Raw genomic sequence first — 15,614 nt, 5'->3', positions numbered from 1 at the left:
TGCCAGTGGCTGCCTGTTATTTTTGTTACAATTTTCCAGATGTGTGCTCTCTTCCTTTCAGAGAAGCAGGAGACATTCACTGATGATGCTTGTAACAGAGCAAAGTTAGGAGGGACTTGGCATGCGCCTGCACATGCATGACATTTTGATTTCTGGGAGCCTCCCACTCCTGACACCTTTCAGAGGAAATTCCCAAAGCTAAAAACAGTAGGTGGCTCTGCCCAAGATCTCAACTATAAACCTTGGGCTGCCTTTTTCCATGTGTCCTGACTAGCTGCGGAAAAGCTGTTTCAGACCTCTGTTGGTGCTTACTGGGAGACGCCTAAGAGTACAGATGGTTCTGGGGGCAGGGCCTGCAGAGCAGCTCTTCCAGGCAGTTGATGGGGAAGACCTTGATGGCTGCCCACACTCTCAGTTTATTCATTCTCAACCCGTGCACTGGGCCCCAGTGTGTATTTAGTGAAAACATTAGGACTCTCTTTCGGAAGTTGCCCATTCCTAGCAAGATGCATGTCTGTCTTGGAAACTGGTGATCATCCCATTTCGTGTCCATTCAGACATTTCTATGAAGAGTCCAACTGATTATGCACAAAACACTGAGCCCCATGGAAGAAATAGGATGTGAGAGGACCCTGTTTCCCAGGATTGTATTTCCTTAGCTCCAAAGACAGACTCACCCACCGAGAAACAGTGAAATGAGCAGTCTCCTGGACACCTCCGGAAAGTCCTATGCTGGAAATGGGAGGCTGGATCTAACCAGAGAAATTATCAACAGCTTCCTGAGGGTGTGTGGGGGGTGATGGAGCAGGTGGAGCTGGGTTGGTGTGAAAAAGAATTTGGGGGAGGGGCTATTCCCTTTAAGGGAATGGCAGTGATGGCCAGGAATGTGGTACGAAATGGAATGGTAAAGGCCCATCTGATGTTCCTCAAAACGGTGGGAAGTCATGGGAGAGCGCTGAAAGCAAAGGGATCCAGTTTTATAGATGTGGTGGAGTGGAGGGATTGTGATGTTCAGTAAAGCACCTGAGAGTGGGCATTGGGGGACAGGTAGACACTGGCTCTCAGGCCAGGGAGGAGAGGAAGAGAATGATCACAGCCAGGTGCTGAGTAGGAGCCCAGGAACTCCATCCCTGTCATATGTTCTAGAAGATGGGACTGGCTGTGTAGCTCAAGAGGGACAGCAAAGAGAGGCCTTGGAAACACAAAGCAGCTGTTGCAACTGGCAGTTCTCTCTAGGTAACCCCAGAATCTTCAGCTGGTTTCTCAGAGGTGCCTGTGCCGTGCCCTGGGCCAGAACAGCATGAAATACAAAGTTCTCTGGGGAGACACAAAAGAACTAATAAACTTTATAGCCTTTGTTTTCAAGTAGTCTGGTTCTTCCTGTACCTTTCTTGTGGGAGCCATTGTGATGGATTCAGGCAGGACACAGAGACAGGACTCCCTTTTGGATGAGTCTGCCTGAAGGGAGGCAGCAACTCTTAGGGGAGGGTTTGAGAATTAAGATGTCAGTTCCTCACTTAGGAGCTGTGGGAAATGCATGGCCTCAGGACTGGTGGAAAGGACTATTTCCTCAGAAGAGAGTCATGGTGGACTGTCCTGTCCATTCTGCTGAGGGGGAAAACCCAGCGCCTGGTGAGGGGGCCTCTTCCAGATATTGAAGGGGAGGTAGAGGCCTTCAGTGCCACGTGTCTGAGGAGTTAGAAAATACAAGCCCTTTCAAAGAAGCAGTTTCCAGTCCACTCTTTACATGCAGGGCCTGCACATGGTCCTCATTTGAACCATCTCGTCCTGACCGTCGCTTGAAAATGGCAACCAGCTCCCCAAGAGAACAATCTGGTGAGGTGGACCATGTACCCCATATGTTCACCTGTTCTGCCTCCTTGGAGGTGGCATCTCTAACTGCACTGTTTTCTTTAGGGTCTATTTTGTAAAGGCCTCAGGGTGGTGGGTGGGCTTTTGTGTGGACAATGAGGATAACCCCTTATTCTTCCCATCTGCCTCCTTACAGTGTAACAGAAGAGCAAAGGAAATCTGTTGTTATGTTAGCAGGCCTAAATTGTAAATTCATTAGGCCAGAAGGTCATACTTTCTGTTGTTTATTTTTGATACAGGGTTTCTCTGTGTAACAGCCCTGACCATCCTGGAACTCACTCTGTAGACCACAAAGATCTTTTATTTAGAAATCCACCTGCCTTGGCCTCCCAAGTGCTGGCGTTTAAAGGTGTGGCACTGCTTGGCTTTTTATTTGGTTGGGGTGGTGGGATGGTGGTGGAGGGGTTATACATTTTTCTGTTTAGTTTTTTTTTTTTTTTTTTTTTTTTTTTTTTTTTTTTTTGGTTTTTTGAGACAAGGTCTCTCTGTGTAGCCTTGACTGTCCTGGACTCACTTTGTAGTCCAGGCTGGCCTCGAACTCACAGCGATCCGCCTGCCTCTGCCTCCTGAGTGCTGGGATTAAAGGCGTGCGCTACCATGCTTGGCCTCTGTTTAGTTGTTTATTCTTACTATTTATATTATGTACATTGGTGTTTTGTCTGCATGTATGTCTGTAGGAGGGTGTCAGATCCTCTGGAACTGGAGTTACAGACAGTTGTGAGTTGCCAATTGGGTGGTGGGAATTGAAGCAGGGTCCTCTGGAAGAGCAGCCAGTGCTCTCAACCACTGAACCATCTCTCCAGCCGCCCCCCCCCCTTTTAAAAAGTTTTTTGAGACAGGGCTTCTCAGTGTAGCCTTGGCTGTCCTGGAACTCACTTTGTAGACCAAGCTGGCCTTCTCTGTGTAACCCTGGCTGTCTGGACTAGCTTTGGGGAGGACCAGGCTGGCCTCTAACTCACAGTGACCCGCTTGCCTCTGCCTCCCAAGTGCTGGCATTAAAGGCATGCACCACCACGCCTGGCCTGAAGGCTTTTCTTGACCGGTTACCAGGAGAGAGAGAAACTGGTGAGACTGAAACCTGACAGTGAAAGCTCTACCTGGTGTAGTGACTCAGCCCTGTAACCCCAGCACTCAGAAAGGAGGCTGAGGCAGGAAGATTGCCATAAATTTGAGAGGAGCCTCGGCTACATGGGAATTTCCAAGCCAACCTAGGCTACAGGGCGAGGCTATCTCAAAAGATGAAAGATACGTAAGTTAGAAAGGAAGGCTTCATGAAGGAGAAGGGACTTCAGGTTTCCAAGAATGATTAAGCTTGATAGTGATAATAGGCAGGGAGGCAGCTGGAAACCGCCATGTGGGTGCTGGAAACTGAACCCTGGTCCCCTGAAAGAACAGCAAGTGCTGTTAACACTGAGCCATCCCTCAAACTGAACCCTGGTCCTCTGAAAGAACAGCAAGTGCTGTTAACACTGAGCCATCCCTCTATTCCTTTTTTTTTTTTTCTTAATTAGGAGGTAGAGAAGGAGGTGATTAGTCATTACTCCTTATATCCTATTTACAATGTACTTTAAAATATATGTGTGAGTGTATGTGTTTGTGCGCAAGTATATGCCATATGAGTGCAGGTGTCCTTAGAGTCCAGAACTAGAGCCCCTGGGGCTGGAATTACTGGAAGTTCTGAGTGTTCAGATATGGGTGCTGGGAACCGAACCTGGGTCCCCTACAAGAACATCAAGGGGGTCTTAACCTCTGAGCCAGTTCTGCAGCACTCAACAATGTACTTTGACAATCTCATGTGAGCCTCACAACCCACATACACAGGTAGGGCTACATCTTTACCTGTGTTTCAGACCTTGGTTGCAGTGGTTTAGAAAAGGATGTAAAGTAAAGAATGGAAAATTCACCATAGAATGACTGTCTTTTCATCATGAAAACAGCAAACCAAGATTGACACTGCCGCATCTGGAAAGCACTGCACTGAAGTTTGGGGCTTGTGGCTCCTTCCACATGCCCCTTAGCTCCTGCTAGCTGGCCCAGATCTCAGAGAATGGAGTGGATTATCAGTCAGTCAGTTAGGTCATAAACTAATTGCAGTTATTGTTCAGATGCGGTTTGGTGCTGGAGCAAATCAGTGCATCCCCTGATCAGTATGTCCTTAGTGATCTGATGAGTATCTTTGCCTTCACAACTTCCAGTCAAGACCATAACTGTTTCCTCATGATCCTCCTGCCTTGAGAAATGGCTCAGAGGTTAAGAGCAATGGCTGCTCTCTCTCAAGAACAAAACGAAAAACGCAGGTTCAGACAAACAAACCATAACCCCAGGTTCAGTCCCCAGCCCCCACACGGCAGCTCACAACTGCCTGTAACTCTAGTTCTAGGGGATCTGACTCCCTACACAAGAATACATGTCGGCAAAACACACAAAACTCTTTGCTCCTTGCAACTGGCAGGACTAGAAAGGCTCATTCTTATCAACTCCCCTACCTGTCACAGTTGGTCTCCCGAGACCTTGTTCATCTCTGTCCCACACTGGTCTACGGCACTGGTAACAGGATGATTAGAACTAGCAACTGTTCAAGCTACCTCGATAAGAAAAATATAGCCAGGAGCTATGGTGCACACCTGTGGTCGCTGTGAGTTCGAGGCCAGCCTGGTCTACAAAGCGAGTCCAGGGCAGTCAAGGCTACACAGAGAAACCCTGTCTCGAAAAACAAAACAAAACAAAAATAATAAAAATGGGGGTCAGGGGGTTTGCCTCCCAAGTTGAGACCCACTGGTCTAGCGGGTAGTGAATGATCCCTTTCTTTTACATTAGTATTGTGTGGGGGTGGGGTGGGGAGGGAGGGGAGCACCCTGGCACATACGGTTAGAGGACAATTTTCAGGAGTCAATTTTCTCCTTCCACCTTGTGGGGCTTAGGCATTGAACTCATGTCATTGTAAAAGTAACATTTATTCTCCAGGCTCAATTGCTGTCTCAGAGGCTTACTGCCTCCTTCTGCTAACCTAGGCCATCCTGGAAGCTTCTAGCCTCCATACAATCTAACGTAGGCCTAGGATGTTTTCAGCTTCTGACACTTACTGCTTAATAAGCTCACCCTTACTTGTTCTTTCTGAGCTCTGGGCTGACTGGTTCAACTCAGCTGTTCTGGCTCAAACTCCTCTCCCAGCTGATTTATTCAACCTGGCTTCTTTCTCGGCCTGAAATGGCTCTGCTTGGCCTCAAACTAACTCAGCAATCTGCTCTAATCATTTTTGTTTTTCAAAACGGTTTCTCTACATAGCCCTGGCTATCCTAGAACTCCATCTGTAGACTAGGCTGGCCTTGAATTTACAGAGATCCTCCTGCCTCTGCCTCCCGAGTGCTGGGATTAAAGATTTATTGCCACCACGCCCAGCTAGTCTGCCCTAATTTTTTCATTTTTTGGCTCATCCCGTCCTCACCTGAGTGCTCTCTGTAACCCATCTATTATTGTCCTGGTAAAAATTCCTCCTCTGCCGGGCAGTGGTGGTGCAGGCCTTTAATCCCAGCACTCAGGAGGCAGAGGAAGGCCAGCCTGGTCTACAAAGTGAGTCCAGGACAGCCAAGGCTACACAGAGAAACCCTGTCTCGAAAAAACAAACAAACAAACAAAACCAAAAAAACCTCCTCTGTCTGTAAAACTACCTCTTATGTAGCTTCCCTTTCCTCTCTTGTGAGAGTTTAGCATATCCTATTCTGTCAGATCTTCTGATTCATCACTTTTTCTCAGTTAGATAGTACTTTAAAACTACACACTAACTTTACTTTTGTTTGGGATTAAAGGCACGTGTTGGTGTATTTTTAAAATCTATTTTAATTTTGGGTTCTTCAACCCTTCTCCACCCAATACCAAGTAGGAGAGAAAGGTTAGTGGGAGGAGGGGGCATAGTTTTCCATTGCTACTTCCTGCTGTTCAGGGCTGTGGGGTTCCTTGGGGCAAGACCATCCTCGTTTCAGAGTATTTCCAACTTCTTGTCAAACTGCATCAACAGCAATCAGGAGCAGCAGGAAGGAAGCACCAGCAAACTTTTTCTCTCAGTCTTCAATCTCTCTCTGAGTCTGGTTTTTATCCCCACTCACAATGACCACAACAAGGTAGTTCACCGCTAACAAAAGATAATGTGTCCTCTCAGGAGGCAGTTATCAGCTGTGGACAAACTGGAGTAGCCCCCATATCCCACACCTGAGATTAAAATGAAAACGTGTTTACATATAAACCCAAACTTCCACAACAGGCATGTACCACTGGGCCTGAACCTAAGCTTTTCTTTACCTGATACTTGCTGTATACCAGGCTGGCCTTGAACTCAGATCTGTTTGCCTGTCTCCTGGATTAAAGGCATGTTTGTATTCCAGCTGGAACACACAGACCTGGGTCTTTGGATGTGATCTCTTGCCAGAGCAGCCATGTTCTGACTGATACTCCTCTACATGTCATCAGGCTTGGCAGGCGGCACACTTCACCACCAAGCCATCTGCTTTGTTTTGTTTAGATTTGGAGGCAGCATACACTTCATTGGATTTTTCCCTGACCCATTTTCTGAACGTTCCAACAAGTTTTGGTTTTGAGTGAGTCCCTGAACAGAAGGCAACGTTCTCAAAGGTTCTACCTGCCCAGCAAGCCCAATTGGTCCACCACTATGTTATGTGTGAGAGTGTTTTGTCTGCAGGTATGTATGTGCACCATGTGCGTGCCTGCTCCTTGAGGAAGCCAGAGGAAGGTGTCAGATCCCCTGGCATAGGAGTGAGAGCTGTTAGTTATCAAGTGGGTCCTGAGAACAGAACCTGGAAGGACAGCCAGTGCTTTTATCTGCTGATTTAATTTTTTAAATTTGTGTGTCTGTGTGAGAATATGCCACAGAAACCATAAGATGGCATCAGATCTCCTGGAGCTGCAGTCACAGGTTGGGAGCCACCCAATATGGTGAGAACTGAAGTATGAAAGAGTGGCAAGCACTCTTAGCCATTTGGCTCTTTCCAGCCGCCGTGATTTTTATTTCTAGAACCACTGGGATACATGACCCAGTATCGGTGAAGCCCCTGATGCTGTGCTCTGCAGGTAAGCATACTCAGGATTTGCTAGTTGCAGTTGCAGTATTCTTATGACATCAACTGAAAAAACCTGACTCCTCATAAGACCCCATTTTCCTGGAAAATGTCGAAACTGATGGTGTGGGAGGTTTTTCAGAGGAGAAGACAACTTTGTCTTTCCAGAGGACAATTCCTCCACTTGGCTTTATGAGGCAGATAGCAACCCAAAACCATGGATAGGTTGGGGCTTGCGCAGGCCTCAATGGCTCCTGTCAGTTAACAGAAGCAGGGTCCAGTATTCTCACTGTTCAAGACACCAGCGCTATTTTCTATTGCTTACAACTTTCGCCTTAATTTGCTCTCTTTTTAGTGTTTTTTTTTTTTTTTTTTTTTTTTTTTTTTTTTTTGGTTTTTCGAGACAGGGTTTCTCTGTGTAGCCTTGGCTGTCCTGGACTCACTTTGTAGACCAGGCTGGCCTCGAACTCACAGCAATCCACCTGCCTCTGCCTCCTGAGTGCTGGGATTATAGGTGTGCGCCACCACGCCCAGCTTAATTTGCTCTCAAGAAGAAATAAACACACTAATTTCTACATTAAATTCAGCCTGGATAAGGCAGGAGAGACCTAAATTTCAGTCACCAGAAAGCATCCTTTCCCCTCAACCTTTTGAGAAAAATTAATTTTGGTACAAATATCTAAGATGGCACACACTAGTGAACTATACATAAAATTCTAAATCCTACCCAAGGAAGTTTCTTGCTGACAGGCAGGGAGAAACTGCTGCCTCTGCTCAGCCCATCTCCTAGGCAACTTAGAGTAAAACTTTGCTGTAGACCTGTTAAATTCTCTGCTTCCAGGCTGTGCTCTCCAACAGCTTTGTTTTATATCTTTTGTTACGGGGTCTCACACCACAGCCCAGGATGGCCTAAGATTGGAACTAGTCAGTCCTCCTGAGTGCGAGTGTGGATGACAGGCAGGAGCCATCACACCAGACCTCCCTGCCATTGTAAAACTTGTTCTGAAGCTGGGTGTGGTAGCGCACACCTTTAATCCCAGCACTCGGGGGAGGCAGAGGCAGGCTGATCACTGTGAGTTCAAAGCCAGCCTGATCAACAAAGTGAGTCCGGAGGAGCCAAGGCTACACAGAGAAACCCTGTCTTGAAAAACCAAAATAAATAAGTATATAAATAATGTCCAGATTCTTGATTTTTTTTTTAAATGTGTGGCTAGAACAACAACAACAACAAAACCCAAAATTTGTTCCGTGTGAAAAGGCATGAATTGGCACTGCAGGAATATGCCCACCTACAGATGGAATGGCAAGTCTCTCCAGTAAGAATATGCATAAATGGGCCCTCCTTCCCCGCCTCCAAATTTCCCCATTTGAAGAAACTGTTTTGGGAGCTGTGCACAAGTTCTCCTTCTTACAAACATTTAGGGTGGCAAAGAAAAAGACTGCTGCTCCAATAGAAATGTCTGGACAAGGCAAACTAGGAAGTCCATTTGTTTTTTATTCTCAGGTGGTGACTCTGTCTTCTCCCCATTGGCTGAGGGCTAACTTCACAGTCTTTTGCATAAGGCTAGTGGAAAAGAATTGGCACACAGGAAATGGAGGAAGAGGAAAAGGAGTCACTGTTCCAGGCCATCAAATCTGTAGAAGAGAGCAGTGGGTTCTGTGTAAACAAAGGCTTTATAGGGTGGAGATGATTAAAATATTTGTATAAAAGTCTTGGGTGGGGGAGATAAAAATACTTTAATTCCTTGTCCCAAATACAAAGGTTTTTTTTTTTTTTAATACAAAGGTTTTAAAATTTTTTAAATTTATTTTTAGTAAGGTTTCTCTGTGTAGCCTTGACTGTCCTGGACTCACTTTATAGACAGGCTGGCCTCAAACTCACAGCAATCCACCTGCCTCTGCCTCCGGAGTGTGGGGATTAAAGGCCCTCGAGCCAGTTTGTTTATTTTTATTTTATGTGCATTGGTGTTTTGCCTGCAAGTATGTCTTCATGAGGGTGTCAGATTTTGGAGTTAACAGATAGTTGTGAGCTGCCATGTGGATGCTGGAAAGTGAACTCACGACCTTTGGAAGAGCAATTGGTGCTCTTAACTGCTGAGCCATCTCTCCAGCTCCAGAAAAGTTTTACTGTGTTTGATAGAAAAGACTCTATTTAGTCAGGCATGGTAGCACACACTTTTAACCCCAGCATTCAGGGAGGTGAAGGCAGGCAGATTGATTTAAGTTTGAGGCCAGCCTGGTCTACAAAGGGAGTCCAGGACAGCCAAGCCAACACAGAGAAACCCTGTCTCAAAAAACAAAAACAACAACAACAACAACAACAACAACAACAACAACAAAACTGGAAGAAAAAGAGGAGGAGGAGGAAGAGGAGAAGATGGTTCTTTGATTTTTTTTTTAGTTTTTCCAGGCAGGGTTTCTCTGTGTAGCCTTGGTTGTCATAGACTCGCTTTGTCAACCAGGCTGGCCTTGAACTCACAGAGCTCCACCTGCCTCTGCCTCCTGAATGCTGTGATTAAAAGCATGCACCATCAAGCCCAGTTCCAAATGTGTTCTGTTAATACTTTTTACAGATTTTTTTTGTCAATAAGATTCTTTTGTTTGGAGACAGGGTTTCTCTGTATAACAGAGCCCTGGCTGTCCTGGAACTTGCTTTGTAGACCAGACTGGCCTCATACTCAGGAGATCCACCTGCCTTTGCCTAGAGTACTGGTACTCAGCTAAGAGTCTGAAGTATAAGTTTAAAAAAAAAAAAAACAGAAGCAATTTCGTGTAAAGCTTCTTGTGATAACCCCAAAGATGGGAAAAGACCACTGACCCAAATCATCATGGCCAAATTAATTAAAGCAAGCAGTTACTTAAAGCTTTTTTTTTTTTCATTTTTCAAAAAAAGATGTATTTTGTATAAAGTGCTCTGCCCGCATGTACACCTGCAGGCCAGAAGAGGGCACCAGATCACATTATAGATAGTTGTGAGCCACCACATGGCTGCTAGGAATTGATCTCAGGATTTCTGAAAGAGCAGTCAGTGCTCTTAATCCCTGAGCCATCTCTCCAGCCCTAATCAAAGCCTTTTAATTCATGTACAAGGGATTCCAGAGGCCAGGCCTGGATGTGAGGAAGACAAGTCTTTTATAGCTAGGAGAAGGGAATTTCCAAATGGGTGATTTGGTGGGCAAAACAGGCAGAGTTACAGGAGCAGAACAGAGCATAGCAAGTTCATCCTACACACGCCCCCAACACAAACACATGCTTGCAAGGTGGGCATAACAAGGTAATCATGTAACATTTTAGAACAAAGGTAGGTTGCAAGACGGTAACTACTTTTTGAAACAAAGCAAATGATTGTCATTCTAGGAATAGATAGTACAGAATCCTTCGTAGTTACGTTTACATGTGGGGCATAGCTCAATCCTTGAAAAACAGAGCTTTAAATCATAAACAGGAATGGACTTAGTTTGTCTTTACTACAGGATGGTTTTTAAGCCTAAAATGGAAGCAGGCTGGTTCACTTGGGACGCAACTCTCACTTTTATCTTAAGATTGGACACAGGATTTGTATTGATTCATTTATTTTTGAGACACACCACTGTCCAGGCTGGCCTGGACCTCGATGCAACCGCTCTCAGTCTCAGCCTCTGGAGTTCTGGGATTACAGGAACGAGCCAACCACGCCCCTGGTCAGAACAGTGGTTTAGCAACCATTAGGTTGCACACGGCAAGGATAGCTTTTGGGACTGCTCAGGCAAAGCCTTGCGCATTTCCACGTTGCAACAGGTCACCTGCCTTTGTGGCCTCCGCTCGAACCCACAACCGCGTCCCTGCTGCGGAGACTTAGGAAATCCGGGCAAAGAGGCCAAGGAAGGTTCCAGTAGCAGGTGACCCCCAGACCTGCGCTAGGTGCCGGTTCACTCAGGGAGCGCAACGCCCTCCACCCAGCACAGGTCCACCCCTCCCTGGACTGTAGAGAACAGTGCACCAGGCCCGGCCTCTCAGAGCATCAGAACACCGCACCTGACCGCGCCTCTCCGCCCGGGCGGGATAGGACGTCCCTAAATGGCTGCCTCTCCTCGGGGTCCCAGGGTCACACTCCAGGCGCCCTTGACGGGCCCTCGCGCCACGCCACCTAGCTTGCTAACAGGCCGCCGGGAGCAAGGGCGGGCGAGCACTTTGCCTTGGCCAATGAGCGCCCAGGCTTCTGAGCCGCGTCCAATCAGAGCGCGGGTGGAAGAGACCGCGTTAGGTTGCGCGCACTCCGCGCGAGGGGCGGACACGGGTGCTCCGGGGACCAGTCCTTGCTGCGGCCCGGGGACGCCCACCTCTCTGCTTTCCCGCGCACCGGACGCGAGGAGGACCCGCGAGCTTCCGCCGTCCACCCAGGCGCCAGGACCGGGGAGCCCTCGTGCAGCGGCGCCCTTCTCAGAACCCACGCTCTACCTCAGCGGCTTCTGCAGAGAGGCATGAGGGGCGGCTCCTGGCCTCGGGAGCGTGAGGCGGGCTCGGGGTCAGCCCGTTAAGGGGTCGACGCGGACCGGCCGGCTCCGCGCTCCTGCCCTTCCTTTCCGGGGCCTAGCGGCGGACGCGGGAAATCCGCAGAGGCCGACATGTTCCCACGGAGGCCACCGGCCACCCTGGCCGCCTGGCTAGTGGGCGCGCGGGGCGGGGGCCTGCTGGCCGTGCTGGCCAATCAGTGCCGCTTCGTGACGGGCCTGCGCGTGCGGCGGGCGCAGCAGATCGCGCAGCTCTACGGCCGCCTGTATTCGGAGAGCTCGCGCTGCACCCTGCTCGGACGCTTCTGGCGCCGGCTGCGCGGCCGGCCGGGCCATGCCTCTGCCTTGATGGCGGCGCTTTCCGGTGTCTTCGTCTGGGACGAGGAGAGGATCCAGGAGGAGGAGTTGCAAAGGTGAGCCTCTTCTTGGCTGCAGCGGCGTCCCTGTGCCGCAGAGGGATGGGCCTGGAGGGGGTAAGGTAGGTTGGTGGGCACCTTGGGGGCCTGCCTGCCCCCGCCCCATGTCGTCAGTGCCCCGTTTGCCCAGTGGTCTTTTGAGTGACGATGCCATTGCTAGAACCCATTTTAGCACCCCACGTTATTGCCCTATGCCTGTTAATTCCATTTGTCAGGTTAAAAATAACTAGAAGAGGAGCGACTTGAATGGGTAGTATGACACTAAAGCAATATTCCAGAAAACAAATTAGATACCTAAGGGATAGAGGACATTTTTTTCCTGGTAATCAACATACCCAGAAAAGTGCACATTCAAAGCAGGCTTTAAAATAAGCCCAAGGCTGTTGAGTATGAGATAGCTTGCCATTTATAAAATGACTGCAGTCCAGATGGGACTCGGGCTTGGCGCGGACAACCCCCTGTCACTGCGACTTTTTCCGACTTGCACATTCAAGAAGCTGAGAGGAAATTTTCCTGTTTGCACAAAGCTACGGCCCAGACATTCTAACCTGTGATAGCTGTGTTAGACGTTTGCTGCTTTAGAACTCTTCGAATACTGTGACAATTAGGCTTTGTCTGGAAAACCCCCGTTGGTATTGATTTATTTTTGTTAACCTGTAGTTCTGAGACTTTATTGTTTTTAGATAATCTTAGAAGGAAAAATGCTTTTACATTATAGTGTTATTATATTCCTTTTAAATGGTTACTCACCAAGGCCAGTGGTTCTAGATGTTTCTTCTTTAGTTTTTCAAGACAGGGTTCCTCTTGTGGTTCTGGCTGTTCTGGATCTCTCTATGTAGATGTGCCTGCCTCTGCCCCCGCCTCCGGAGTGCTGGGATTAAAGGACAGCCTGAGGGTGGGTGGAGGGCACGCCTTTAATCCCAGCACGCTCAGGTGGATTTCTGTGAGTTCGAGGCCAGCCTGGTCTACAATGGGAGTCCAGGTTAGCCAGGGCTATACAGAGAAACCCCGTGTCAAAAGAAAAAAACAAAAACAAAAAACAAAAAACAAAACAAGAAACCGAAAAAGGAAAACATGAGAACAGAGCAGTACAGCAGTAATGTTTATACTCTGACCTCTTTGGGATATGTAATACCCAGATTTTAAGCAGCAATTGGTGCCATACTGAATTGAGAACAAGTGCTAGTCTCTCTTGAGAGCTGAGACTACCTTCCTAGCGAGAAAGATGGCTTTTAATGAGGCTGAGGGATTCTTAGTATTCTTTTCTGTTTAGTCATATGTGCTCCCTCGCCCCTCAGGTTTTTGAGGTAGGATCTGTCCATTTTTGACCAGGTTAGCCTTGAACTTCTAGTGCTGCCTTGGTCTCCTACTGTTGGGGTTCTAAGTGTAGACCACTACACTTCAGTCTCTTGTTGGAAAAAAGACTAGGATACAGATGTGTACAATCAATCTGGACCTCCTGCACACACTTTCTTATGTGATTCACATTCTGTTTAGTGAGAAAATAATAGTCTTTAGTGCATTAGAAACATCTTACAGGCTGGATGTGGTGGCACTCACCTTTAACTTGTCCAGTTAAAGGCACTTGGCAGGTGGAGGCAGGAGGATCACTGAATTTGAGGTCAACCTAGTCTACATAGTAAGGTCCAGGACAGCCAGGACTACATAGAAAGACTGTATGTCTCAAAAGGAAAAAAAGAAAAGAAAAGAAAAGAAAAGAAAACATCTTACCAAATATAATCTTATTTATTAACCTTACAAAATAATACTGAATCATGGGTGCATCCACTATAGAACCACCCCCACCCCTGTCAGGCTCTTACTGTATAGCCTAGGCTGTCTGGAAACTCACTGTATAACCTACAGTGGCCTCAAATTAGGAACTGTTTTCCTGAGTGCTGAGATTACAGGCATGAGCTACCATGCTCAACAGAAATTAGATCTATTGTATGAACATCAAAGAACAATTTGTGGGAGTTGTTTCTTCTGGCAGGTGGGACCCTGGGATCAAACCTAGGTCCTCAGGCTTAGGGGCCAAGTGCCCCACCCCCTGAACCATCTCTCCAGTACTGAAATCAGATCTCTCAATACTTGACTAGTATTTTCATCCAGTTGGCTTCTTAAGCAAAATAACTTTGCTGACTATTATTGCTGCTAGCTGGTGTTCTGTAAGACTGGGGCAAATCCCATGGAAAAATACAGCTCTGTGTGTGTGTGTATGTTGTGTTTTTTTTTTTTTTAGTTACAGAAACAAAAAGAGGAAGGATGTTAGGAAATATGAAAATATAGGGGGAAATGTTTCATTAACCTCACTTTTAAAAGTTGTTATTTTAACTCTAAAAGCTTGAGCAATTCTGTATAATGAGAAATTGGTGCTAGTAAATTTTCGCAAGGAAAATTGGCCATTTCCCCATTTCTGTCTTCTTGGGAGCATTTAGAATACATTAAAAATATCAGTATGTTGTTAACTAAGTGAAAAATTCTTCTGGCCAGGTGGAAAAAAAAGAAAGAAAAGAAAAAGAAAAATCCTTCTGACTTAAAGGAACTTATTGGCCGCAGGTACTTGGGTGCATCTTACAGACAAAACTCTTTGGTCATTAAAAGAGCATAAAAGGGACTTGAGAGTTGTTGAATTTATCTGTTATTATACCATAAACTAGGTGCTCCAAGACTTCATGAACTAGTTTATGTCTTATGTCAGGAGTGGTTGAAAATTCCTAATCCTGTTTTTGTTTGTTTGATTTTATTTGTTTGTTTGTTTGAGACAGGTTCTTCCTGTATAGCTCTGGCTGTCCTGGTTTTTTGTCCTGTTTGGTTAGGTGAAGCAGTTGTGTTTGCACTACTTGCAGTGGTGGCCTTACCAGAATTATTTTGAAGCCTGGGTCACATTCCTTGGTAAGGGCAGCACCCTGGCTGAGTCACATGTTGGCATGCTTACTCTGTTTTTATTGTGTGTCTTCAGTTTCTTCAGTGCATGCCTTTCTCAAATACTGTTTTGGAGAAAGGAAGCATAGACTCTCTCTCCTTCATCCTTGTACTAATCTAATCTGCTGATTTACTATTTCAGGAATAAGCTCTCTTGTCCTTCTCTCTCTTATTAAGTCTTCTTAGATGCAAAGATTTAATACTTACCCTGTCCCAACAAGATTAGACATCATAGGATAGAGGTGTTTCCTTTCTCCACATGCTATGATACTGTTTACACTCTTCTGTGCTTTGTCAGTCTTACTAGCATTTAGAAGTTGAAACCCTTCAGGGGCAGTAATGGCCACGTCTTACTCCATCATTCATACTGTGCTTTTCCAATAGTACATGTGTACTGGATGCTGTGGCCCTGCTAGCTTTGAATTTACTCTGTGGGTAAGCCTTGAACATTAGTCTCCTGTTTGTACCCCCGGAGTGCCTGGGTGCTAGACAAGCAGTCTGTTAACCCAGAGCTGTATCACCAGCCTGAGCCCCTGGTCTTAGTAAGAGTTTAACTACTTCTCTTATACTCAGGAATGGTACTTGGTGTCTAAGAATGCATCACTAATGCCTGGCATTGGTGGTACATGACTTTTTATTTTTGTTTTGTTTGGTTGGTTTGGATTTTCAAGACAAGGTTTCTCTGTTACACCGAGCCCTGGCTGTCCTATTCTACAGAGCGAGTTCCAAGGGAGCCGGAGCTACACTGAGAAATCCTGTCTTGAAAAACTGTGGGAAAATATGCTTTTCTAAAGCCATTCCCACATGCCTTTTAAACTCTTGGAAGCAGAGGCAGGTGGATC

At 46.6% G+C, this 15,614-nt stretch overlaps 1 protein-coding gene and 1 long non-coding RNA gene across 2 annotated transcripts in view; one reads left to right on the top strand and one right to left on the bottom strand.

Moving 5' to 3' along the window:
- Nucleotides 1–5,691: 5,691 nt before the first annotated feature.
- Nucleotides 5,692–11,044, bottom strand: LOC311595293. Its single transcript, XR_014778394.1, has 2 exons — nucleotides 10,956–11,044; nucleotides 5,692–6,078 (listed from the first exon to the last, which is right to left on the bottom strand). It is a non-coding gene; the product is annotated as an uncharacterized lncRNA (long non-coding RNA).
- Nucleotides 11,045–11,202: 158 nt separating this feature from the next.
- STARD7 (StAR related lipid transfer domain containing 7) overlaps nucleotides 11,203–15,614 on the top strand; it is a 28,709-nt gene continuing 24,297 nt past the window's right edge. Inside the window, exon 1 of the mRNA XM_084777865.1 lies at nucleotides 11,203–11,844. Within this exon, the coding sequence (XP_084633991.1) occupies nucleotides 11,546–11,844 (299 nt within the window). The 5' untranslated portion in view covers nucleotides 11,203–11,545. The remainder of the gene's footprint in view (nucleotides 11,845–15,614) is intronic.

Source organism: Acomys minous (assembly GCF_964271855.1).
Source record: "Acomys minous genome assembly, chromosome: 3".
NCBI classification, from domain to species: Eukaryota; Metazoa; Chordata; class Mammalia; order Rodentia; family Muridae; genus Acomys; species Acomys minous.
The sequence above is the reverse complement of the archived record's forward strand: the minus strand, read 5'-3'. Positions and strand labels throughout refer to the sequence as shown.